The 23,335-nt window shown below is 53.8% G+C and overlaps 3 protein-coding genes across 11 annotated transcripts in view; all 3 read left to right on the forward strand.

The window, feature by feature from the left end:
- PRPF8 (pre-mRNA processing factor 8) overlaps positions 1 to 5,231 on the forward strand; it is a 29,487-nt gene extending 24,256 nt beyond the window's left edge. The window contains exons 36-43 of the mRNA XM_070394922.1: positions 36 to 209; positions 491 to 684; positions 1,877 to 2,116; positions 2,213 to 2,354; positions 3,784 to 3,924; positions 4,043 to 4,182; positions 4,284 to 4,486; positions 4,878 to 5,231. Coding sequence (XP_070251023.1) covers positions 36 to 209; positions 491 to 684; positions 1,877 to 2,116; positions 2,213 to 2,354; positions 3,784 to 3,924; positions 4,043 to 4,182; positions 4,284 to 4,486; positions 4,878 to 5,032 — 1,389 coding nt within the window. The 3' untranslated portion in view covers positions 5,033 to 5,231. The remainder of the gene's footprint in view (positions 1 to 35; positions 210 to 490; positions 685 to 1,876; positions 2,117 to 2,212; positions 2,355 to 3,783; positions 3,925 to 4,042; positions 4,183 to 4,283; positions 4,487 to 4,877) is intronic.
- A 492-nt stretch (positions 5,232 to 5,723) lies between these two features.
- On the forward strand, positions 5,724 to 11,054 carry RILP (Rab interacting lysosomal protein). Of its 6 annotated transcripts, none has more exons than XM_070393460.1 (8): positions 5,724 to 6,177; positions 6,250 to 6,343; positions 6,421 to 6,527; positions 6,610 to 6,867; positions 7,380 to 7,525; positions 7,888 to 8,010; positions 9,824 to 9,903; positions 10,131 to 10,362. In XM_070393460.1, exons 1-8 carry the CDS (start codon positions 5,950 to 5,952, stop codon positions 10,352 to 10,354), a joined length of 1,260 nt encoding a protein of 419 aa, XP_070249561.1. In that variant the 5' UTR covers positions 5,724 to 5,949; the 3' UTR covers positions 10,355 to 10,362. The 6 variants fall into 6 exon arrangements, with proteins under 6 accessions (XP_070249561.1, XP_070249564.1, XP_070249559.1 ...); XM_070393463.1 differs by having other exon boundaries at positions 6,610 to 6,771; XM_070393462.1 differs by having other exon boundaries at positions 5,725 to 6,177; positions 9,824 to 9,907; positions 10,161 to 11,054.
- On the forward strand, positions 10,949 to 21,608 carry SCARF1 (scavenger receptor class F member 1). Of its 4 annotated transcripts, none has more exons than XM_070393455.1 (11): positions 10,949 to 11,175; positions 11,473 to 11,534; positions 11,775 to 11,876; positions 13,004 to 13,529; positions 15,348 to 15,566; positions 15,975 to 16,103; positions 17,107 to 17,210; positions 17,675 to 17,795; positions 19,057 to 19,181; positions 19,263 to 19,409; positions 20,070 to 21,608. In XM_070393455.1, the coding sequence occupies exons 1-11, from the start codon at positions 10,949 to 10,951 to the stop codon at positions 20,924 to 20,926; spliced, it is 2,619 nt and encodes an 872-aa protein (XP_070249556.1). In that variant the 3' UTR covers positions 20,927 to 21,608. The 4 variants fall into 4 exon arrangements, with proteins under 4 accessions (XP_070249556.1, XP_070249558.1, XP_070249554.1 ...); XM_070393457.1 differs by having other exon boundaries at positions 19,300 to 19,409; positions 20,070 to 20,279; XM_070393453.1 differs by having other exon boundaries at positions 19,057 to 19,409.
- The last annotated feature ends 1,727 nt before the right edge of the window (positions 21,609 to 23,335 follow it).

The raw sequence follows: 23,335 nt of genomic DNA on the forward strand, positions 1-23,335 counted from the left end.
CTCTGTTTCTAATCTTGGGTTTGATCTTGTCTCAGGTGCACTTGCTGGACTTCCCCAATATCGTGATCAAAGGGTCAGAGCTCCAACTGCCCTTCCAGGCTTGTCTTAAGGTGGAAAAGTTTGGGGACCTCATCCTGAAAGCCACTGAGCCCCAGATGGTTCTCTTTAACCTCTATGATGACTGGCTCAAGACGATCTCATCTTATACGGTATGAAGCTACCTCAAGAAGAGGATCACTTTAAGAGGAGTGGGTTTGGGGCCACGAGAAAATCTTGTGCCTTGGTTTTAACCACAGGCCCCTCATGGGGGCCGTTCTCAACGTGTGGACAGAGACTCTGCTCTGCATATCAAGTTGATTCATGGTGAGGGGATAGGAGGTAGCACCTTAGAGTTCGAAATCAATTCCTGGTTCCATGACAGAATAGGATCAAGGAAAGGAAAGAACATTAAGGGTCTGGCCTCCCCCGACACTGCCTCATCTCTTTCCAGGCTTTCTCCCGCCTCATCTTGATTCTGCGTGCCCTGCATGTGAACAATGACCGGGCAAAGGTGATCCTGAAGCCAGACAAGACTACTATTACAGAACCACACCACATCTGGCCCACTCTGACTGACGAGGAATGGATTAAGGTGGAGGTGCAGCTCAAGGATCTTATCTTGGCCGACTACGGCAAGAAAAACAAGTGAGCAATTGGGGGTGGGGAGGCAGATGGAAGAGACAAAAAGGGTGAAATAAGTGGTACAGTATATGGTTTCTGTTTTGGGGTTTTTTTTGTGTTTTTTAAAAAATATTTTTATTGCTCTAACTGGTTTGGCTCAGTGGATAGAGCGTCGGCCTGCGGACTCAAGGGTTCCGGGTTCGATTCCGGTCAAGGGCATGTGCCTTGGTTGTGGGCACATACCCAGCAGGGAGTGTGCAGGAGGCAGCTGATCGATGTTTCTCTCTCATCAGTGTTTCTAACTCTCTATTCCTCTCCCTTCCTCTCTGTAAAAAATAAAATATATTTTTATTGATTTCAGAGAGGAAGGGAGAGGGAGAGATAGAAATATCAATGATGAAAGGGAATCATTGATTGGCTGTCCCCTGCACACCCCTCACTGGGGATGGAGTCCGCAACCTGGGCATGTGCCTTCGACTGGAATCCAACCCGGGACCCTTCAGTCTGCAGGCTGATGCTCTATCCACTGAGCAAACTGGCCAGGGAAGTTTCTGGGTTTTTTGAAACATTTAGCCTCAGGTGTTTCTCAAGAATTGTCTTGGGAATTGCCTATAGAAGAAAGGAAGGCAGTGTCTTCAGATAGTGAAGGAAGAGTCTGTGTTTTGGGGCTTCATTCTGACCTTGGGCATTGTTTCTCAGTGGAGGCACTACTGCCATTTTGAGCAGGGCATTTCTTTACTGTCCATGCATTACAGGAAGTTTTAACATCCCAGGCCCTGAGGTACCACTGCTGATAGCACACACATACCTTTCTTCCCTCTCCTTCCCTGTAATTGTGGGAACCAAAGGTGTCTGTAGCTTTTCAAGTATCCCCTAGGTTGACTGACAGTACCAGCTCTGAGAACATGTTTCAGGGTTTCTGTTTTTGAGAATTGTCCCGCGCTAGAGCACTTTTTATCAAGGAAAAATGGGAGGTATGGATGCTGAGCAGGTTTGAGCCTGGCTGAAAAGTGCACCTGCACAGGGCCATCCTGGGGTGTGGCAAATGCTAGTACAAATGTATTAGTACATCTGCACTTCACACTTCCTTTACAAGTGTCACTTGATGATTGTCTGGGATAATATGGGTTCCCTTGTACCCCAGTTACATTCTTGCCATTGAGGCATAAGTGACCGAGGGAAAGGGACCCTTGTGTGACCCACACTGTCCCCTCAGTGTGAATGTGGCCTCACTGACACAGTCAGAGATTCGAGACATCATCCTGGGTATGGAGATCTCTGCACCGTCACAGCAGCGGCAGCAGATAGCTGAGATTGAGAAGCAGACCAAGGAACAGTCACAGCTGACGGCAACACAGACTCGTACTGTTAACAAGCACGGGGATGAGATCATCACCTCCACCACCAGCAACTATGAGACCCAGACTTTCTCATCAAAAACTGAATGGAGGGTCAGGTACTGTAAGGGGCCAAAGGGGTAGGGATGGAAGGGCCTGCTGGGCTACCTACAGTGCTTGGGTTGAGAAATGCTGACATTCCTACCTGTTTTTAGGGCCATCTCTGCTGCCAACCTGCACCTACGGACCAATCACATCTATGTTTCATCTGATGACATCAAGGAGACTGGTTACACCTATATCCTTCCCAAGAATGTGCTTAAGAAGTTCATCTGCATATCTGACCTTCGGGCCCAAGTGAGTAAGTGTGCTCAGCTGGGCCATGGTGTTAGCCAAACATTTTATGTATCTACAACTCACCTAAGGTTTCCTGGAACTTGAGGTTTCAAGATTCATGGAAAAGTAAATATACAAGGACTAGAGGCCCGGTGCACGAATTTGTGCATGGGTGGGGTCCAGCCTGGCCTGCCCCGCACAAATCAGGCTGATGTGACCTGGGGAGAGGGGGCGGTTGGCGGGCCACCCCGCCCCCTGGTCGAACTCCAGTAAGGAGGGTTTTGACCCCCACCAGATATCAAAACATAAAGTTATGGCAATTAAGAGAATAGCACCTACACAGAAACATTGATGTGCATATAATAAATATGGTATATCAAGTCTAGGATTAAGGATGCCTTATGATATTGAAGCAATCAGAAAAAGTAATCTAGATCCCTACTTCACACCACTTACAAAAATAAAATCCAGGTGGAATAATTATCTATTTAAAATACTAAACTGTATAATATTAGAGGAAAACATTTATTAGTTTTGGGATAGCCCTCTAAGACACAAAGCACAAAACCAGTCAAAATGAGTAACTTGTGTGTCGGTCAAAGGGTACCACAACAGATACCCTAAAAACAAAAATTATTTGCATAACCATAGGTACAATAGATTAAGATCTAGAATAGGGAATTCTCAGAAGTTGATTTTTAAAAAAAAGATAACTATAGAAGATTGGGCAAAGATTACAGATGTAGTTCAGAAAAGGAACTACAGGTAGAAAAAATGCTCACCTTTACTAGTAACTAGGGAAATTCATGTGTTGTAAAACACCATTTATGGCCTGTTCGGTGAATTTGAAAAGTTTGTTAATATTCTGTGTGGGTGATTTATAGGAACACAGGTCCTCTTAACTTTGTAAAACTTAAAATACCACCTATTGCTGGTTTTGAAGAAGTTTTTATTTGTTTATAGATACTATACTTAGGTAATCAACTGGGGAGCAGTGCAGATTCCTGGACCCCACTCAGGAGATTCTGATGTGGTCATTCTGAGATAAGGTCCATGTTTAATGTTGTGACCAAGCACCCAGGTGATTCTTTTTTTTAACAACAAGCAAACAGGTTTTTATTTATTTCAGAGAGGAAGGGAGAGGGAGAGGAAGAGATAGAAACATCAATGATAGACTAATCAATCAGTTGGCTGCCTCCTGCATGCCTCTCACTGGGGATTGAGCCCGCAACTTGGGCATGTGCCCTTGACCAGGAATCAAACGTGACCTGGTTCATAGGTCGACATTCAACCACTGAGAAACACCAGCCGGGTCTCAGGTGATTCTGATGTGATAGATTCTGACCACATTTTGAGAAATTTGTTCTTAAGGAAGGGAAGGAAACGGCTAAAAGCCCAGGTCTAGGCTGGTACTAAGAATCATTTTGATTCTTGATCCCCTTGTCTCCAGATTGCAGGATACCTGTATGGGGTTAGCCCACCAGATAACCCCCAGGTGAAGGAAATCCGCTGCATCGTGATGGTACCACAGTGGGGTACCCACCAGACTGTGCACCTGCCTAACCAGCTGCCCCAGCATGAGTATCTCAAGGTCAATGGGGGTTTTCTGCTGCGAGGGTTGGGGAGGGAAGGCAGACCTTAACTTCATGAGTGGGTTTCCTGTCTGCAGATAGGGCTTTAAATTGTCTTTTACTGCTCTTTGCCTATAGGAGATGGAACCCTTAGGTTGGATCCACACACAGCCCAATGAGTCCCCCCAGCTATCGCCCCAGGATGTCACCACCCATGCCAAGATCATGGCTGACAACCCATCTTGGGATGGCGAGAAAACCATCATCATCACCTGCAGGTGGGCTTGAGCTCCCATGGACAGTATGAATGGGCCAGCATTGCAGGCCAGGACCCAGAATGGTGGCCTAAGCTCTGACTTTATCCTCATCCCTCTTTCAGCTTCACACCAGGCTCCTGCACACTGACAGCCTACAAGCTGACCCCCAGTGGCTATGAATGGGGCCGCCAGAACACAGACAAGGGCAACAACCCCAAGGGCTACCTACCTTCGCACTATGAGAGGGTCCAGATGCTGCTGTCAGACCGCTTCCTCGGCTTCTTTATGGTCCCTGCCCAGTCCTCATGGAACTACAACTTTATGGGTAAGTGGGGAAGCTCAGGGGAGGGGCTGGGGTTAGGCCAGTGATGGCGAACCTATGACACGCGTGTCAGAGGTGACATGCGAACTCATTTTTTTGGTTGATTTTTCTTTGTTAAATGGCATTTAAATATATAAAATAAATATCAAAAATATAAGTCTTTGTTTTACTATGGTTGCAAATATGAAAACATTTCTCTATGTGACAGGGCACCAGAGTTAAGTTAGGGTTTTTCAAAATGCTGACACGCCGAGCTCAAAAGGTTGGCCATCACTGGGTTAGGCCCTCATCCTTAGCACTTGGGGCCTGACTCTGGTTTGGAGATGGCCCAGGGGCCCCAGCTGGGTGAGATAGGTGGACCTTGTTAATATTGGACGTTTTTATCTTCCCCAAGGTGTACGGCATGATCCCAACATGAAGTATGAGCTGCAGCTGGCAAACCCCAAAGAGTTCTACCACGAGGTGCACAGGCCGTCCCACTTCCTCAACTTCGCGCTCCTGCAGGAGGGGGAGGTCTACTCTGCGGACCGAGAGGACCTCTACGCCTAATTGTGTCCTCACCTCCTGCTTCAGACTCCCCAAAGGCTGGAGACTTGTAGGGCCCCCCCACCCCCCGCCCCACCTCCCACAGACTAGCTGGTGACATTCATCAGCTTGGCCCCTTTTTCCTCTATTTTGTGCTTGTTGTGTTGTTGACTCCTGGTGACCTGTAATCCTGAACAGTATAATAAATTTTGTATAAATTGGAGTTTTTGAGTGTTTTCCCTCTCTGAGCTCAAATTCTGGGTGTAGGATTGGCAGGTGAGGGGAAAGGAGGACCCCTCAGGGCTTGTGGGGCTAAATATCCAGCAGACACTGGGAACTGACATATGGGGGTTTGGCTTTCACACTCCTACTACCTTGACCACATTTGCCAATTTTGCTCCAAAATACTTGGAGCAGTTGCCATTTCCTGAGCCAGGAAGCTTATGACTTGTTCTCTGCAGCTATGTGCCAGCCTGGCCCCTTAAGCTTTATGTCACTCCTGGTCAGGGCACAGGCACATGCCTGGACAGTTGGCGCTCTGGCTGAGGCCAGTGACAGCCCAGCGACTCACCTCTTGCCCTGTGTGGTTGGCAGCCCAGTGGGGCCCCGTGACTCCAGGCACGGGGTGGAGCCTGGCCTGGGCACTGGGGAGGGCTGGACAAAGTGACCACTTACAGCCCTGAGTCTCAGCTCTTGGACGCCTGGCTGGAGGCTGGCTGTCCTGCTTCCTGTGACCTTGGGGACTTGAACCGGACAGGGCCCAAGGGGCCCAGGGCACTGTCTCCTTCCCCCACGCTGTTTTCTTTAATTGCTCCTCCCCAGTCGCTTCTACCCCACCCTCTCCTGCGCTGAACTGTTTCCTGGGCGGGAGCTGTTTGGCTTTTCCTGCCCCAGTTAGGGTTGGGGGCGGTGACTGTCGCAGCCCTTGGCCTTCGGGGGACATGGAGCCCAGGAGGGCGGCGCCTGGGGAGCATGGCTGGAGGCCTCGAGTGGCCACGGGGGCTGAGACGGCCGCAGAGCTCGTGTACCATCTAGCGGGGGCCCTGGGCACCGAGCTGCAGGAGCTGGCGCGCCGCTTCGGGCCTGAGGCGGCCGCGGGACTCGTGCCGCTCGTGGTGCGGGCGCTGGAGCTCCTGGAAAAGGCTGCCGTGGGGCCCGCCCCCGACTCGGTGAGTCACTGCCCCTCCCTCTGCCACCCGCGGGGTCGCCGGGGGCCTAACCCTGAGAGCCCGGACTCCCAGCTGCAGGTGTCGGCGCAGCAGGCCGAGCTGGAGCTGCGGCGGCTGCGGGACGAGAACGAGCACCTCCGCAGAGAGCTGCGCTGCGGGCCGCAGGGTGAGTGCGGGCCAGGGCGGGGGCGGGCCGCTCCGAGACCACCTCCCGGGCCGCCGCTAAGCACCACCCTTCCTCAGAGGAGCGCGCTCTGCTGCGGCAGCTCAAGGAAGTGACCGACCGACAGCGGGACGAGCTCCGGGCGCACAACCGGGACCTGCAGCAGCGCAGCCAGGAGACCGAGGCGGTGAGGGCGGGAGAGGCTGCGGCGCGGGGCGGGGCTCCCTCGGCGCCCTGCCCACCGGCCCTACCGCATGCTCCGCCCCCAGTTGCAGGAGCAGCTGCAGCGCCTCCTGCTGGTGAATGCAGAGTTACGGCACAAGCTGGCCGCGGTGCAAACCCAGCTGCGAGCCGCACGGGACCGCGAGAGCGAGCGCGAGCTGCGGCGTGCAGGGGTCGTGGAGTTGGCTCGGGATCAGGATCAGGATCAGGCACGGAACCTGGCCCGGGGTCCTGGGTGCGCACAGAGGCAGGAGCCCGAGCTGGCGACCGCAGAACCAGGAGACCCGGGGACCCCTGAGGACCCCGTGAGTGCCCGCTGGGTCAGGGACCCTTCCCAATCCTCACAAGGCTGGGCACTTGGGAAGTGTGCTGTGCTGCGTGGCGATGGAAGGTGGCACACAAGTATGTCCTCCCAGCCGGCCTCTGTCCCTCTCTCATCTAGAGCACTGGTCTGTCATCTGTTGTGGTGTCCCTTGACTTCACCGTCTCCCTGCCAGCATTCCCTCTAGAACAGTGGTTCTCAACCTTGGCTGCACATTAGAATCACCTGGGAATCTTTTTAAAATCCTGATTTCTGGGCCTCATCCTCCGGAAATTCTGCCTCCTTGTTATGGGGTGGGGCCACAACATTAGTAACAAAGAAACAGAATTTCGGGAGGGCGAGGCCCAGAAATCAGGATTTTAAAAAGATTCCCAGGTGATTCTAATGTGCAGCCAAGGTTGAGAACCATTGCTCCAGAATTACCGTGATGACCCAGGGGCTGAGAGGTGCCAGCCCAGGCCCCCCTCTGACCAAGCCTTGCTTTCCCTTGCGCAGGCGGATGCCCCGCAGGAAGAACAGTGTCCCTCCAACGTAGGGCAGTGCGGCTTCAGTCGAGAGGAGCTTCAGCAGATCCTTCAGGAGAGGAATGAGCTCAAAGCCAACGTGTTCCTGCTGAAGGAGGAGTTGGCCTACTTCCAGCGGTGAGGGCGCTGGGCAGGGGAGGGGCTCCAGTCACACCTGTTCCTGGGGCTGGGGTCACCTGCCTCATTCTTTGGCTCATGGGTATATAAACAGTGACATATGCCAGGCACTGTGCTGGGCACTGGGAGGACATAAATCACACAGCCCCTGCCTTCCTGGAACTCCAGCCAAATTCGGGAAGGGAAGTGCAGAGGGGCACAGCAGCCACAGCAGCAGTCAGAGAAGTATTCCTAGGAGTTGTGACACCTAAGCTAAAGTTTGAGGGGTATTAGGCAAAGTGTTTCAAAAAAGGGTACTTTGGTGTGAGACTTACTTTTGGTATCCCCATCACTTTTCCCCTGCCCTTTCTCCCCCGCTGTAGGGAGCTGCTCACAGACCGCAGGGTACCTGGGCTTCTCCTGGAAGCCATGAAGGTGGCTGTCAGGAAACAGCGGAAGAAGATCAAGGCGAAGATGTTAGGGACCCCAGAGGAAGCAGAGAGCAGGTAAGAACCTGCCTTCATTCTCACTGAGCTAGCCCTCCCTCCCTCATTCTGTTGAGCCTGATGACCCAGCCTGGTCATGCTCTAACCCAGTCTAATCACCTCCTAAGTCTGCTGACCTATTCTGCTCACCCTATTGAGCTTGCTGACCCAGCCTGATCATCTTTTGAGTCTTTTTTTTTTTTTTTTAAATATATTTTATTGATTTTTTACAGAGAGGAAGGGAGAGAGATAGAGAGCTAGAAACATCGATGAGAGAGAAACATCGATCAGCTGCCTCCTGCACACCTCCCACTGGGGATGTGCCCGCAACCCAGGTACATGCCCCTGACCGGAATCGAACCCGGGACCCCTCAGTCCACAGGCCAACGCTCTATCCACTGAGCCAAACCGGTTCTGGCCATCTTTTGAGTCTTTTTGTCTCAGACTGAACCCATCATCTCAGCCTCATCACCCCTTGTACCTAAAACTCTAGTCACCTTTTTTTTTGTAATATATTTTCAGAGAGGAAGGGAGAGGGAGAGAGAGAGAGAAACATCAATGATGAGAAAGAATCATCGATCGGCTGCCTCCTGCATGTCCCTCACTAGGGAATGAGCCCGTAACCCAGGCATGTTCCCTGACTGTGACTTCCTGGTTCATAGGTCGACACTCAACTACTGAGCCACATCCGGCCAGGCTAGTCTAGTCACTCTTGAACCTGCTAACCTGGCCTGGTCACCCCCTGAGCCTGCTGTCCAGCCTGCCCTGCTGAGCTTGCCACTCTGGACTGGTCACTCCTTGAGCCTACTAACTGGCCTGCCCTGCTGAGCCTGCCATTCTGCCTTGGTCACCCCTTGGGCCTGCTGATCTGATCTAGTCTGGTCTTGGTCACCCCTGAGCCTGCCTAGCCACCTCCTAAGTCTGCTGACCTATTCTGGTCACCCTGTTTAGCTTGCTGACCCAGCCTGCCCTGCAGAGTCTGCTACTCTGGCCTGAGCCTACTAGCTGGCCTGTCCTGCTGAACATGCCATTCTGCTTTGGTCACCCCTTGGGCTTGCTGATCTGGCCTGGTCACCCCTTGAGCCTACTATCTGGCCTGCCCTGCTGAACATCCCATTCTGCTTTGGTCACCCCTTGGGCTTGCTGATCTGGCCTGGTCACCCCTTGAGCCTGCATTCCTGAGCCTGCCACCCTTCTCTCTGGATCGCTCTGCTCCCACTTGCCATGCTTGCTGCGCATCCTGCTGAAGAATCCTGCTAATGCTGTTTCTCCACATTCATTCTTCGGGTCCCTGTCCTGGCTCTATCTGCTGGCTGTATCTCAGAGGAGTGAGACTGTAGCTGTAGAGACCTTCATAGAAAGCCAAAAGGCCTGGGTTCAAAGAGCTTCCGGGCTGGTGGACACATGGAGATGCAGGACTCATGGCGGGCCTGCAGAGGGCATGGCAGCCCTGTGCCCTTTCCCCATACCTTGCCCCTGAGAGCTCAGGGTACACTTAGAGCTCAGGACAGCAGGGTGGAAGGATGCTTCTTCCATCTGGCTATTACTGAGTTATAACCTTTTATAATAAATCAGTAATCTAGTAAGTGAAAAATAAAGACTATAGCTGCAGCCTTGTCAGAGGTCTGCTGTCCATCTGCCTATAAAATAAAAGTCTCAAGATGTCCTTCATCTCCCCAGTGTCTCCTCTCCAGCTTTGGGGGCCCTGTTGTCACCCTGTTTTCCCTTGCTTGCTCCTGGGGGCCACACAGAAGGCTGACCATAGCTGCACTCCCATTGTCCCTCCTGGCCTTGATAAATGACCCTCACCTCTTTTCTCTCTCCTCTGCCTCAGTGACGATGAGGATGGCTCATGGCTCCTGCTCTCCAGCGATAAGGAAGACCACCCCCCACCCCCTGAGTCCAGAATACAGAGTTTGTATGTTGTGGGGAGAGGAAGAGGCCCCACCTTGGTTCTTTTCAGCATCCCCTTTCCTACTCCCCTGATGCCCACCCTGCTGTCCTGAGCTCTAAGCGCGCCCCTCCCTTCCTGCTTCTCTGACCCTGGCCCTTTCACCTCCTGCTGCCCGTTCTTCTTACTGTATCCCCCGTTCTCACCATCCCTGTCCTCAGCCCATATCCTTGATCTCTCTGGCATCCAGGCTCAAAGTACCTCTGGGTTCTCCCCCCAGCTTTGGCCAGTGTTATCGAGGTGAAGCAGAGGCCCTTGAAGCCAAGACCAGCAGCACAGCTCCCAGCGAGCGAGGCGGAGAAGAGGAGGCCCCACAGCAATCCCACGTGGAGCCTATGGGCAGCCCCTGACCGGCCCTGCTTTGCTCTCGATGAACATCTTTGTCTCCGGGTCTCAGGTGCCCTAGGCGCCTGACCTTGGAGTCTGACTGTGGGTGGATGTGACCTCAAATGAGGACAGGGCTCCCTCCTGCCCTGCCCTCCCAGGCTCTTTCCCAGTCTTGGCCTGAGCCAGGGCACGACTAGGAGTCCAGCCTACCTTCCTTCCCTAGATCTCAGAGCGAAGCCTCCGGGGTCAGATAAAAGTGCTTCCTCTCTGAGTCTCAGTTTCCCCATCCGTGAACCGGAGAGCTGACTACCTACCTCCCAGAGATTTGCACAGATGGCCTAAGCTAATGTAATAAAGGAACTGCCCGTGATATCCACAAACTGTTCCACGTCTGTCTGTCAGTGGTCGTCCCCCCCTTCCCGCCCTGCGTTGCCAGGGGTGAAGGCAGGCTGAGGCTGTCTCACAGGGTTTCCCCGGTCATCACTGGGTGGGGAGGCTTCTCCCAGCTGGGAAGTATGACCTAATGGAAAACTCTGGCTACCCCCTCACCCCACTCCCTCGCCTGCCCCCAACCCCAGGACTTCCAGTTTCATCTTCCTGCCCCCTCCAGACTGAAACCAGCCCCTTCAGGCCCCACTCGGCACTAGTGATTGGGCCTGCACACCCTCAGGGAGGTGCCTCATGGCAGCCCGCCCACCACTGCCCCCTGGGCCTGGTTTCCTCAGGAAAAGCCTTGGGAGGAAACAGGGAGGGGGTTGGAGCTGTGGGGGCCAGGCTCACTCAAACCCTCTCACTGCGCTGGCCGCCATGGGCCTGCGGCTGCTGCTCCCCCTGCTACTGCTCTGGACTCAGAAGACCCAGGGGTCTGAGCTGGACCCTAATGGGCAGCACGTCTGCATGGACAACAGGTGGCTCTTGTGGGAGGCTGATGGGGGCGGTAGCTGAACTGGTGCTGAGGCTTGGGGCGGGTAGTGAGGGAAGAGGTCATGGGGCTGAAGGGAGGGAGGCTTGGGGGACAGCCTGGAGGGTGGTGGATCGTCAGGACAGATGGTGGGAAGGCCAGAGGAGAGGGAAGGGGTTGGGGTCAGTGGGCTGTGACTCGGCCAGGCCTGCCTGATGGGGCTGAGGCAGCCTCCCACATCTCAGCCAGAGGCAGTGATCCACCCTTCCTAACCCCCCTCCGCGGACCCCTCTCTGCCCCGCAGCCCCTCTGCTGAGCTCCAGTGCTGCCCAGGCTGGAGGCAGAAGGATCGAGAATGCACCATTGGTGAGTAGCCAGGACCAACCCCCACACAAAGAGAAGGGAGGACACAGCTCAGTGACCTTCCTACCCTTCTGGGGGGTAGGATTTCCCCCCCTGAGCCCTGGAGCTAGCGTCCGTCCTAGGACACACACACCCAACCCCGAGGGAACAGCTCTTGAGGGTCAGGGAACCGGGAGCCAGTGAGGGGGCTGAGTGTCCCCTGGTCAAGCCCCAGTCCTTCTGACCTCGGTGGGTGTTTTTCAGCCATCTGTGAGGGGCCCGATGCCTGCCGGGAAGACGAAGTATGTGTGAAGCCAGGCCTCTGTCGATGCAAACCTGGATTCTTCGGGGCCCAGTGCAACTCCCGTGAGTCCTAAGTCACGCCTGGGGGACGACCTTGCTGGGCAGAACTAGGAGAGCAGGGAGGCAAAGCAGGTAGGGCCGACATCTTGGAACAGCAGGGCCAGAACCTCTCCAGTCTTCACTGAGGAAATTGAGGCCCAGGGACAGGAAGTGACACTCCTGGGAGATGCCCTGAGTCATCTGGGTTTTGCCCAGATCCACAGAGCCCTACTCACAGCTGCAGTTCCGGGCCCTTCACCTTCAACTCAGAAAGGACACTGGTGTCTCCTGTTCATTGCAAAATGGATGCATTCTCAGTCTCCCCCACGTATACCTGAACATGCATGGAGGGTGGAAGGAGGGCCCTGGCCAGGTTGTCTGTCCTCTCTGGCAGAAAAAAAGGGCATGCATGGGAACAGGACAGCCAGGGGCAGCCATCAGGATTCAGGAATCAGGGTGGAGAGGAGACACGGGAGGAAATGGGCTTCTCCTGCGACCCTGATGGCAGCACCCAGGCCTGTGAGGCCCAGCTGTCAGCCCAGTGGAGGACCCAATGAGAGGGAGGAGGGGGCATGGATGAAGCCTCCCTGCCCCCGCCTCCGCGCGCACACACACACTTCTTTTTTTTTTAAATATATATTTTTATTGATTTCAGAGAGGAAGGGAGAGGGAGAGAGAGATAGAAACATCAATGATGAGAGAGAATCATTGATTGGCTGCCTCCTGGCACGCCCCACACTGGAGATTGAGCCCGCAACCCAGGCATGTGCCCCTGGCCAGAATCGAACCCGGGACCCTTTAGTCTGCAGGCCGACGCTCCACTCACTGAGCCAAACCAGCTAGGGCACACACACACACTTCTGTGTGCTCTGGGCAAAGCCCCTTTCCCTCTCAGGATCTTTAGTGTGTTCTAGAATGTGACATGGGAGGCTGGGTCCACTAAGGAGTTTTGTAGTTCAGAGTCGGGGGCAGGAAGTGAGCTTTGCCCCAGGAGGATATGATGCCACGCGTTCTCAGGGTCTGTTCCATCTTGGAGGATGGGCCCAGCCCCCTCCTTTGTTCTGGGAGGGGGTCCAGAGCCTGCATTTGTCCGAGGCCCGAGCCCGCTGACCCCTTCCGTCTCTCCCCACCCTTCCCTTTCCTGCCCCAAGGCTGCCCGGGCCAGTACTGGGGCCCCGACTGCCGGGAGAGCTGTGCCTGCCACCCCCATGGCCAGTGCGAGCCTGACACCGGTGTGTGCCGCTGCCAAGCCAACCGCTGGGGTAGCCGCTGCGAGTTCGAGTGCACCTGCAGCCCTCACGGGCGCTGCGACCCGAAGACCGGCGCGTGCCACTGCGAGGCGGGCTGGTGGTCGACCAAGTGCCACCACCGGTGCCAGTGCAACCCAGTGGCAGCCCGCTGTGACCAGGCCACGGGCAACTGCCTGTGCGAGGTGGGCTGGTGGGGCCGCCGCTGCAGCTTCCGCTGCAATTGCCACGGCTCGCCGTGCGCGAAGGAGTCGGGTCGCTGCGCCTGCCGGCCGGGCTGGTGGGGCCCCGAGTGCCGGCAGCGGTGCGAGTGCGTGCGCGGCCGCTGCAGCGCGGACTCCGGCCAGTGCGCCTGCCCGCCCGGCTTCCACGGCCTGCGCTGCGAGCTGCCCTGCCCCGCGGGCCTCTACGGGGCGCAGTGCAGCCACAGGTGAGCGCGGCGGTGGGAGCGGGGCGAGGGCCACCTGCGCGCAGGGGGCGAGGTGGGGAAGGGGAGGGAGAAAGCGGTGGGGGGAGTGTGCGGGACGGCGGTGAGGGCTCAGGGAGGAAGTTTCGGTGCTTTCCATAAAAACCTAGGAGGGGCCTGGGGCGTGGCCAGTGGTTGAGCTCGGACCTATGAACCAGGAGGTCACGGTTCACACGCGTGGGTTGCTGCTCCCCCCCCACCCCCCCCAGGTGTGGGGCCTGCAGGAGGCAGCCGGTGGATGATGAGATAGAGAGAGAGAGAGAGAGAGAGAGAGAGAGAGAGAAAGAAAGAAAGAAAGAAACATTAATCAATGATGAGAGAATCATAGATCGGCTGCCTCCTGCACGCCCCCTACCGGGGATGGAGCCGCAACCTGGGCATGTGCCCTTGACAGAATCGAACCCGGGACCCTTCAGTCCGCAGGCTGATTCTCTCTGCGCTGAGCCAAACCAGCCAGGACAAGATGTATATATATATATTTTTTTGAAATTTACAAGGATGGGATGAAAGGAGGGATAAAAGATCCTCAGTGCCCCAAAGTCCAGCCTCCCACACCCCTTTCATCCGGTTACTGTTAATAACAATATAGTATAACAAGCCATACTTAGAAACAGATAAAGAATGAATCACGTGACAAAATGATTCCATGGTCCCTTTGAGGCTCAGTGACTTTTAAACTTTGACCAACTCCACCCACAATAACACGTTTTACATCCCACCTATCGCACACACCCATATATATTAATATATATATATGTATAACTGAAGTAAAAGCTTAACCAGACAACACATTTATCTTTACTACGTATATCACATATAATGTACAATATGTGAATATATAATATGTATGTACTGTAATGTTTTTTATTCTCTCTTTTTTTTGCTGCTGGTTGGGATCTGCTAAATTGGTTTTATGAACTCCCCTCTCCCCTCACCAATGAGTCTAATCAAAGTATATGATCCCAGATAATAAAGTATCTGAGGGAGAAACTTCAAGTAACTATTACGGATCAATGAGAAATTGAGATAATATAAACCTGCCCTAACCGGTTGTTCAGTGGATAGAACATTGGCCCTCGGACTGAAGGGTCATGGGTTCGATTCTGGTCAAGGGCACCATACCTCGGTTGCAGCTTCAGTTGCAGTGTGTTGGGAGGTAACCAATTATTTAAAAAAAATATTTTTATTGATTTCAGAGAGGAAGGAAGAGGGAGACAGAGATAGAAACATCAATGATGAGAGAGAATCATTGATCAGCTGCCTCCTGCAGTCCCCACACTGGGGATCGAGCCCACAACCTGGGCATGTGCCCTGATCAGGAATCAAACCCTGACCTCCTGGTTCATGGGTTGATGTTCAACCACTGAGCTGCACTGGCCAGGCTAAAATGCTTTTATTTTTATTCGTTTTCATGTTATGGGATAGGAGATAAACTACTGAGGTCCATCCCTGCCAGACCTCAGGGATGGTGTGGTTGGAAGGGTGGGGAGACGCTGGGAGGCAAAGGTTGGGGTAATAACTTGGCTGCTCTGACTGGTGACCCTGGGACCCAGGGAAGGATGAGTCCTGAAATCAGGGGTTAGATGGAGAGGGCTGAACTCCTACTAGAATTTACAGAGATCATTTATCCAGCCTCTTTGTAGAACAACCTGGGGAAGCTGAGGCTCAAACCTGCCTGAATGCGTTAGCTGGGACCTGGATGCTCTCAGGGCCCCTGGAGACCTGGGTGGGCACTCCTTCCATTTGCCCCAGGAGCTTCCCATGAACTTCTCTTCCCACCAGCTGTGGCCACTGCGAGCAGAAAGAGCCGTGCTCTGCAGACACAGGCAGCTGTAAGTCCTGCGAGCCAGGCTGGAACGGGACCCAGTGCCTCCAGCCCTGCCCACCTGGTACCTTCGGTGAGAGCTGTGGACAGCAGTGCCCCCACTGCAGGCGTGGGAAGGCCTGCCAGCCAGACACTGGGCACTGTCCGAGCTGTGACCCTGGCTGGCTGGGGCCCAGGTAAGGGGCCAGCCTGCTCAGGATGGGGTATACCTTCCTTCAGAATCCTCACCCCAGCTGCTCCCTCTGGGGTAGGCGTCCCCTCCCCAAACACACATTCACACAGCCCCCTGGGGCTCGCCACCTGGCAAAGCCTGAGGGGAGAGAGATGGATGCTGATGGGGCCTGGGCAGGGTTCTCTTCCAGCTCCCTGCCACTCAGGCTGCCTGCCCTCTCCTCCCTCCAGGGATCTCTAGTCGGCCACCTATTGGCTTTGGCCTGGCTTCAAGGCCCTGTTTGTACCTGAGCTTCACTGCTGAGGACCCACAGTTGGGTCCCCGAGTCCAGAAGCACGGGGGACGATGGGTAGAGCCCCCTTTGGGGCCCGGGCCTGCCCTGTCCCCCATTTCAAGTCTTGCCTCACCTCAGGTGTGAAGACCCCTGCCCAAGTGGCACCTTTGGGGAGGGCTGTGGCTCCACCTGCCCCACCTGTGTTCAGGGGGCTTGTGATGCTGTGACTGGGGAGTGTGTCTGCAACGCTGGCTACTGGGGACCCAGGTGAGGACCGGGACCCTGGCAGAGAGGCGGGGGCCGAGGCCAGGCCTCCGTGCAAGCTGTTTCCTTAACTTCCCTTCTGGGCTTCTCCACCTTCCATATACCCATCCAACACCCTCAAAACTGAGAAGTCATTCTTCCTGTTGTGGGGTCTGCATCTTCCAAAGGAGGCTCAGAGTAATGCTTATGGAAAAGGCCTGGCTCCCTACCTAGATGGGGAAGCTATTCAGGGGTGTGGCTCCAAACCCCACTGTTGTTTCCCTAAGGTCTTCAGGTAGTAAAACCTAATCCACGTCCACGTCTCCAGTGTCAGATTTACCACCTCTGGGACAGGATCTAGAATAACATGGAAGAGACCTTATTTTATAGCAGAGAGAACCAAGGCCCAGAGAGTCAGGGGCGGGGCTGGGCCTGGCTGGCTTCCAGACCCTGAGGATGTCTGATGCCATTGGCATCTTGCTTAGTTCATATTAGTGCTGGGTGGGTAAGGAATGAGGCTCATGAGAAGTGGACTCTGCCCGAGGGTTACGCCCTGGGGCTGGGGGCAAAGGACAGCGTGGGGGTAGTTTCCATGGAAGATGGGCTGAGGGGCTGAGGGATTCTCTCAGATGCTGTCAGGGGTACTGAGAATGTGGCTCTGAGGCAGGAGAAGTCTGCCCAGGCATCATCTAGGGAAGTCTGATGGCAGGGGTGGGGAACAGTGCCCAGAAATCTACCTTCCCCTATGCCAGTGGTTCTCAACCTCCTGGCCCTTTCAATACAGTTCCTCATGTTGTGACCCAACCATAAAATTATTTTCGTTGCTACTTCATAACTGTAATGTTGCTACTGTTATGAATCGTAAGGTAAATATCTGATATGCAGGATGGTCTTAGGCGACCCCTGTGAAAGGTCGTTCCACCACCAAAGGGGTCGCGACCCACAGGTTGAGAACCGCTGCCCTATCCCCTGCCCATCTCCACCCCTTCGCACCCAGCCTCAGCTTGTCTCTCCTTGTCACCCACAGCTGCAACGTCTCATGCCCATCTGGCTTCCATGGAAACAACTGCTCTGCTCCCTGTGAATGCCCGGAGGGACCCTGCCACCCTGTCTCTGGGGCCTGCCAGCTGGGTAAGGTGGAAAGGAGAGTGCAGGGTACAGTCACCCGGGAAAGATTGACCCTTTACATGGGCTCCATTTGCCAGGGAGTCTGAGTCCCATCAGAGACATTCCTTATGGCTGAAATCTGTATGGATGCTCTGGGGTCCCCTTAAGATGTGACAGAGTCCCTGTTCCCCGAGACACCAGGCCAGCACCCAGGAAATGAGCAGGTAGGGCTGGACGCTGGGATGTGCATCAGGCATGAGAACTAGGGGCAAGGCTTGTGGAACAGACCATGGGCCAGCGGAAGGGGACAGGCCAGCGGGTGGCCTCCAGGCTGAGCAGAGTCTATGTCTCTCAGAAGAGAATCCCACAGATGGAAGACTGTGGGGAGGAGGCAGCTCAGCTAGAGGTGAGACATGTATGGGAGATGAGAAGGCCCTGAATATCTGACTACTGCTCACCTCCCCCCCGCCCTCCCCCCCCGCCGCCAGGGTCTCACAGTCAGGACGCCACCCTCATCGCTGGCATCCTTGTGCCTCTGCTGCTGCTCCTCCTGGGCATTGCCTGCTGTGCCTGCTGCTGTTGGGCTGCCCGGTTGGACCCCAAGGACAGGTGAACACTGGCTTTCCTTGTAGGGGTGGGGAAGGGCTGACCTTGTCACACACTTGGGTCAGAAGTGATGGGGTCGTTGGTAGTGGCCTGGAGACATCAGGTCAGCCGCTTGCCTTCCTCAGAAGCCTTCGGTGAGAGTCACATGCGCAGGGGCACCCGGCTGGTGAAACTCGAACCCACAGCAGGAGGCTGAGGGTGTACTAACAGGGGCCAGAGGAGGAGGGTGACAGGGAGAAGCAGCAGGGCAGCTTAGGGCTGGGAGCAGAAGAGACCAGGCCTCACCCCCCCCCAGAAAGGAGAGTGACATAAAAGCCTGGGCAGTGGTTTGGCAGAGAATGGAGCTTTTCCCAGAAGAGAAGAGGAAGGGTTTGGTGTTGCGGCCCGCTGGAGACCGCTGCTCTTAATGAGCTTCGTTCCTTTACAAAATCTCTTCCCGTTTCTCTGCTCCTTGGAGACTCACCGCATCATGGAGGTTTGGAGCAGGGAACGTGAGGGCAGGAGGAGTAGCACAGCACAGAGGACACCGATAAGGTGACTCGGTTGGCCACTGGCACACACAAAGCCTGGGCCCTGTTCTCTGGACTCTGTCCGGTGCTCTCTTACAGTTCGCACACTAATCCTCAAGTACGTCACCCTACGTGTGCTGGGGGGGCCCTCACACATGAGCAGGCCCAGTAGCCTGTCCCCTGGGGCATAGAGCCCGGGGTGGGGAAGAAGCCCCTCACATGAGGACCCGGGCATGTGCAAAGGCTGTCAGAGGAATGGTAGGGATGGAGCAGTCACTTCCAGCATGGGGCCGGGGCCGACAGCAGGCTTCCTGGAGGTGGTGTCATTTTCAGAAAGCCGGGTGAGCTGGGACTTTGCTAGGATGGTGATAGCACATAGCTGCCTTTTGGGGAACCCCACCCTGTGCCTGGTGCTGTAGGGGGTCCTGAAAAAAGCTCTGACAGATTGTAGTTGTCCCCATTTTACAGATGAGGCAACTGAGGCCCAGAGAGTGGTAAAGTTTGAGCAGAGTTGCTGCCCCAGGTCTATTTGACTTTAGAGCCATGCTGCCCTCTGTGGCAGGCCCAAATCTCGGGCTCGATAGTTTGGACTTTACTCTGTGGCCTTAGGGAGCCACTGAAGTGGACACAGACACTCTGTCCCCCTTCCTCACTCACACTAACCCCAGGACTAGGATGGGCCTGGCCCTTTTCTCCTGCTACCACCCTGCCCCAAGGAGGGGCCTCACACACTGACCATCCTCCGACGCCCTCAGGCCAGCGAGCGATGGAGCTGCTGTGTCCAGGAAGAAGCTCCAGGTCTTGTGGGAGACACTGACCAGCCTGGGCTTCGCGCTGCCCTGCAGGTCCCTCAGCAGCCACAAGCTTCCCTGGGTGACAGGTAGGTGGGCGCTGAGGGTCGGGGCTGGAATGGGACACGGCTTCCCGCCAGGCTCGGCGCCTGACCTGGAGCCCCCTGCAGTCTCCCACCACGACCCGGAGATCCCCTTCAACCACAGCTTCATTGAGCAGCCCTCTATGGGCTGGGCCTCGGACGACTCCTTCTCTTCTGATTACGACTGTGGAGAAGAGGACGAGGATCCTGCCTACTGCGTGCCACCCCAAGAAGGTAGGCCTCCCTCCCCCCCAGTCGCCCACTGGGGCTACTTCAGATACTGCTTGGGTGTCTGGGAATCCTTCTGATCCCTTTGTCCTAGAGACATAATCATTGCCTATGTTGTACTACTTCTATGAAGTGTATAGTCTTCTACTGTGGTTCATGAAATGGAGACAAGCTAGATTCCCGTCCTTACCAAGCTGGGCCATAACCAGACCCTTACAGGATAGAGTGATATGTGCTTGGTTGGGGGACATGCAAGAGGGGCTATACTCCAGCCATGTCAGGGGAGACTGGGGTCAGGGAAGATGTCTCAGTGTTGGAGTCCAGCAGAGTCACGAGTTAGCCACGTGAAAGTTAGGGAGAGGTGGGAATGGTGTTTCAGGAAGAGGGAGCAGTGTGCACAGGCCCAGAGCGGGGAGGGACATGGCTGTGTGGCATCGAAGAGTTTTAGCTTGGATAGAGTGTGACATTGAGTCAAAGAAGGGTGGGAGGTGAGAATAGAATGGAGAAGTGGTAGTGTCTATTGACACTGCTGTTCCCACCTCTTTGCATCCTCACCCTCTACTTGGCCCTGTTGTTGCTGCCTCCCAGAAGGTGCTGCCCTGGGTAGGCAGGAGGGGTGAGGTGGCCAGCCCAGCTTTGGCCAAACTCTTCTGTCTCCTCCGCCAGGGATGGTCCCTGTGGCCCAAGCAGCGTCACCAGAGGCCAGCCTGGGTGATGGTCCCTTCCCTCCCCCTGAGGATGCCTCCACACCATTCGCTATCCCACGCACTTCCAGCCTAGCACGGGCCAAGCGACCCTCGGTCTCCTTTGCTGAAGGCACCAAGTTTGCGCCGCAGAATCGCCAAAGCTCGGGGGAGCTCTCCAACCCGCTCCGCAAGTCCAAGCGGCTCTCCCGGGGTGGCCAGCCAGGTCCTGAAAGCCAGGAGGCTGAGGAGTCCACGGGCCCTGAAAACACTGAAAGGGACAAGGCCCCTCCTGGGGCACCCAGCCCCAAGGATTCAGCCACTGGCCACCGCCGGCTCCCACTTTGTGGCCGGACAGTGGCTGAGCGCGTGGAAGCCATCGAAAGCGGTGTCCAGGAGAGCTCAGGCTCCGTAACCACAATATACACCTTGGCAGGGACACCCCGGGAATCTGAGGGCCCGGTCCGGTCTGTCCTCCGCCGTTTCGGTAGCTTCCAGAAAGGCCAGGCAGAGCCCAAGGTCAAGAGTGCCATCCCCAAGCCTCCACGTCGGGCATTGAGTCGGAACAAGGGCAGACCCGGGCTGGCCTCTGGCTCTGCCAGTCAGAGCCCTGGCCCAGCCCGCAATGAGGAGCCCACTGGGGCCTCGCAGCCTGCAGGAACTGGGCCAGAGGAAGTGGCCAGTGGGCTGAGGGATGGCATCAAGAGCTCAGGGAGGGTCCAGGAGCTGGCCCCCGGGGGCCCCCCAAAACAGGATCCCCAGAAGCTGGCTGACGAGGAAGGGCAGGAGGAGCCCCAGTATGAGAATGTTGCACCCATCTCTGGGCCACCAGAGCCCTGAGGACTGTGAATTTGGGGAGTGGGAAGGCTATGGATGGGGGGTAGGCATCGAACTGCCTCTGCATCAGATTGTATTTTGTGCTGGAAAAAGGTCCCAGGGCCAGGAAAGACCTACCAGAACCTCTGCCCTTGGTGGGGAAACATCTGAGGTAGAGGCCGGTTGGCTCCGGGCCCTGGTGGTGTTCCAGGGAAGGTCTGGAAGGCCTGGGCAGAGACCCCACGGGATGGGGTCAGGAAGGGGAACCAGACGGCTGCAGGAACTTTTTTCTGTTGTCCTGGACTTTGCTTACCCCCAAAGGCTATTCTTTCCTTCATTTGCAAAATATTTTTCTAAAATGGAAAACAACCTAAATGTTTGATGATAAAAGATTGGTTAAATAAATATTTTTTATGCTAGGTTCCTAAACAACCACGAAAAATTATGTTGTGTAAGAGATCGAGAGAGAGAAACATCGACGGGTTGCCTCCCACATGGCACCCCGACCATGTGCTCGTACCCGCAACCTGGGTATGTGCCCTGACCAGGGATTGAACCCGCCACCTTTGGTGTAAGGACGATGCTCCAACTGAGCCACACTGGCCAGGGCTTATTTTCTTTTTAAACATTTGTATAATTTGCATATTTTGTACAGTGAATGTTCTTTTTACTTTTCTCACTCGATTAAACTTTTAAAAAAAAAGTACTGTTCTTTGTTAAAAATAAATAGAACTAACATTATGGACATGTATGAAGTAAAAATGAGATTTTCCTCTCCCCAGGAGGAGGGGCCAGATTTACTCCTCACTGGATGTCGTCTGCTCTTGTTCTGAATTCTTTCCTCACATCGTTGCATTTCCTAGTCAGGAAATAGAGAGCGGTTTCCCCTCCGTTCCTGTCCTCAGAGAATCTCATGGAAGTTCAGATGCTTCCTTTCAGATGTCTTTCTGTGCACATGAACACAGAAGAGCCTACTGTTCTGCAATTTGCTTTTTTACTTAATGTGTCCTGGGTATCTTTTGGTGCCAGTAAATATAAAGCTACCTCTCTGTATTAAAAAATGGCTACATGGGATTTCATCATGTGGAAATAACACAGATTATGTAAACCATCCCCTACATTTAGGGAGTTGGGTTGTTTTTAATTGTTTAAGACTATAAATGATGCAGTGTCCAACTTTGTCCATTTTTTAAATATATTTGTGCAAGTTTTTCTGTAGAAGAGATTCCTGCAAGTGGAATTGCTGTGTTATGGAGTCAGAACATTAAACATTTATGTATTTACTCCAAATTGCCCTCCAAAAAAGTTGTATGGCTTTATACTCTCACAAATTATGGTGGTATCTATTTTCTCACACCCAATCTGATAAGTTCAAGATGGTATTTCATTATTTTAGGGCAACAAGAAGAAAGTAATAGGTCAAAGCTTTTTTTTTCCTTTCTTTCATAGAGTCACTTTTATTGAGAACCATAGTTTTAGGAAAGGTTAAAGCTTTGATCAGATAAAAATATTTTAAAAAAATATATATTTTATTGATTTTTTACAGAGAGGAAGGGAGGGAGAGAGTTAGAAACATAGATAAGAGAGAAACATCGATCAGCTGCCTTCTGCACATCTCCTACTGGGGATGTGCCGTGCCCACAAAGTACATGCCTTTGCCCAGAATCGAACCTGGGACCTTTCAGTCCGCAGGCCGACGCTCTATCCACTGAGCCAAACTGGTTTCGGGGGGGCGAGAAAAAATATTTTTATTTTTGCTTTTTAACCATAAAAATGGTATAATTAAAATCTGATTTTCTATGATTATTCTAAGATTGAGCTTCTTTTCAAATCTTTATTTGTATTTTTCCTATAGATTACCTGGTTATTTTCTTTCCCCAATTTCATTTGAGGTATTCACCCTTTTCTCAGTGATTTATATATTTCAAAGATATTAAAGATATATAACAAAATCAGTGAACAAAGATAATGGAAAGTATTGTGGAGAGTAGTCAGGGAAGGCTTCCTGGAGGAGCTGTCCAAAAAGGGACTCTGAGGCCCAGAGGTGAGAGAACAGCATGTTATTGGAGCATCTAGGACCAGGCAGATCAACCAGCCTCCATGGGGAGATAGAGACTGGTGGGAGGAAGGAGCCTGTGTGGGTCAGGTTGGAGAACTTGAACTTTATCCTGGAAGACAAATGGTAGAGTTTCTGACTGATTTTAGCAGAGATCAGATTTACCAAGGTTATATGTATATATATATATATATATATATATATATTTTTTTTTTTTTTTTTTTACTGATTCAGAGAAGAAGGGAAGGGGAGGGAGGGAGAGAGAGAAACATCCTATATAATAAAAGCCTAATATGCAAATTGTCCCCTCTGGGGGTCGTTCAATCAGGAGTTTGACCAGGAAACTGGGAGTTCGACCACTGGCTATGATGGTCTGA

Source organism: Myotis yumanensis, unplaced genomic scaffold (assembly GCF_028538775.1).
Source record: "Myotis yumanensis isolate MYYU_CA2020_CCGP unplaced genomic scaffold, mMyoYum1.0.hap1 SCAF_16, whole genome shotgun sequence".
Taxonomy (NCBI): Eukaryota; Metazoa; Chordata; class Mammalia; order Chiroptera; family Vespertilionidae; genus Myotis; species Myotis yumanensis.

Coding starts and splice junctions, on each gene's coding strand:
- RILP (XM_070393458.1), top strand. CDS start 5,950: ATGGAGCCCAGGAGGGCGGCGCCTGGGGAGCATGGCTGGAGGCCTCGA. Junction 6,528..6,609: donor GCAGCCAGGAGACCGAGGCG/GTGAGGGCGGGA, acceptor CTCCGCCCCCAG/TTGCAGGAGCAGCTGCAGCG. Junction 6,868..7,379: donor CGGGGACCCCTGAGGACCCC/GTGAGTGCCCGC, acceptor TCCCTTGCGCAG/GCGGATGCCCCGCAGGAAGA.
- SCARF1 (XM_070393453.1), top strand. CDS start 10,949: ATGGCAGCCCGCCCACCACTGCCCCCTGGGCCTGGTTTCCTCAGGAAA. Junction 13,530..15,347: donor GGGGCGCAGTGCAGCCACAG/GTGAGCGCGGCG, acceptor TCTTCCCACCAG/CTGTGGCCACTGCGAGCAGA. Junction 19,410..20,069: donor CTGCGTGCCACCCCAAGAAG/GTAGGCCTCCCT, acceptor CTCCTCCGCCAG/GGATGGTCCCTGTGGCCCAA.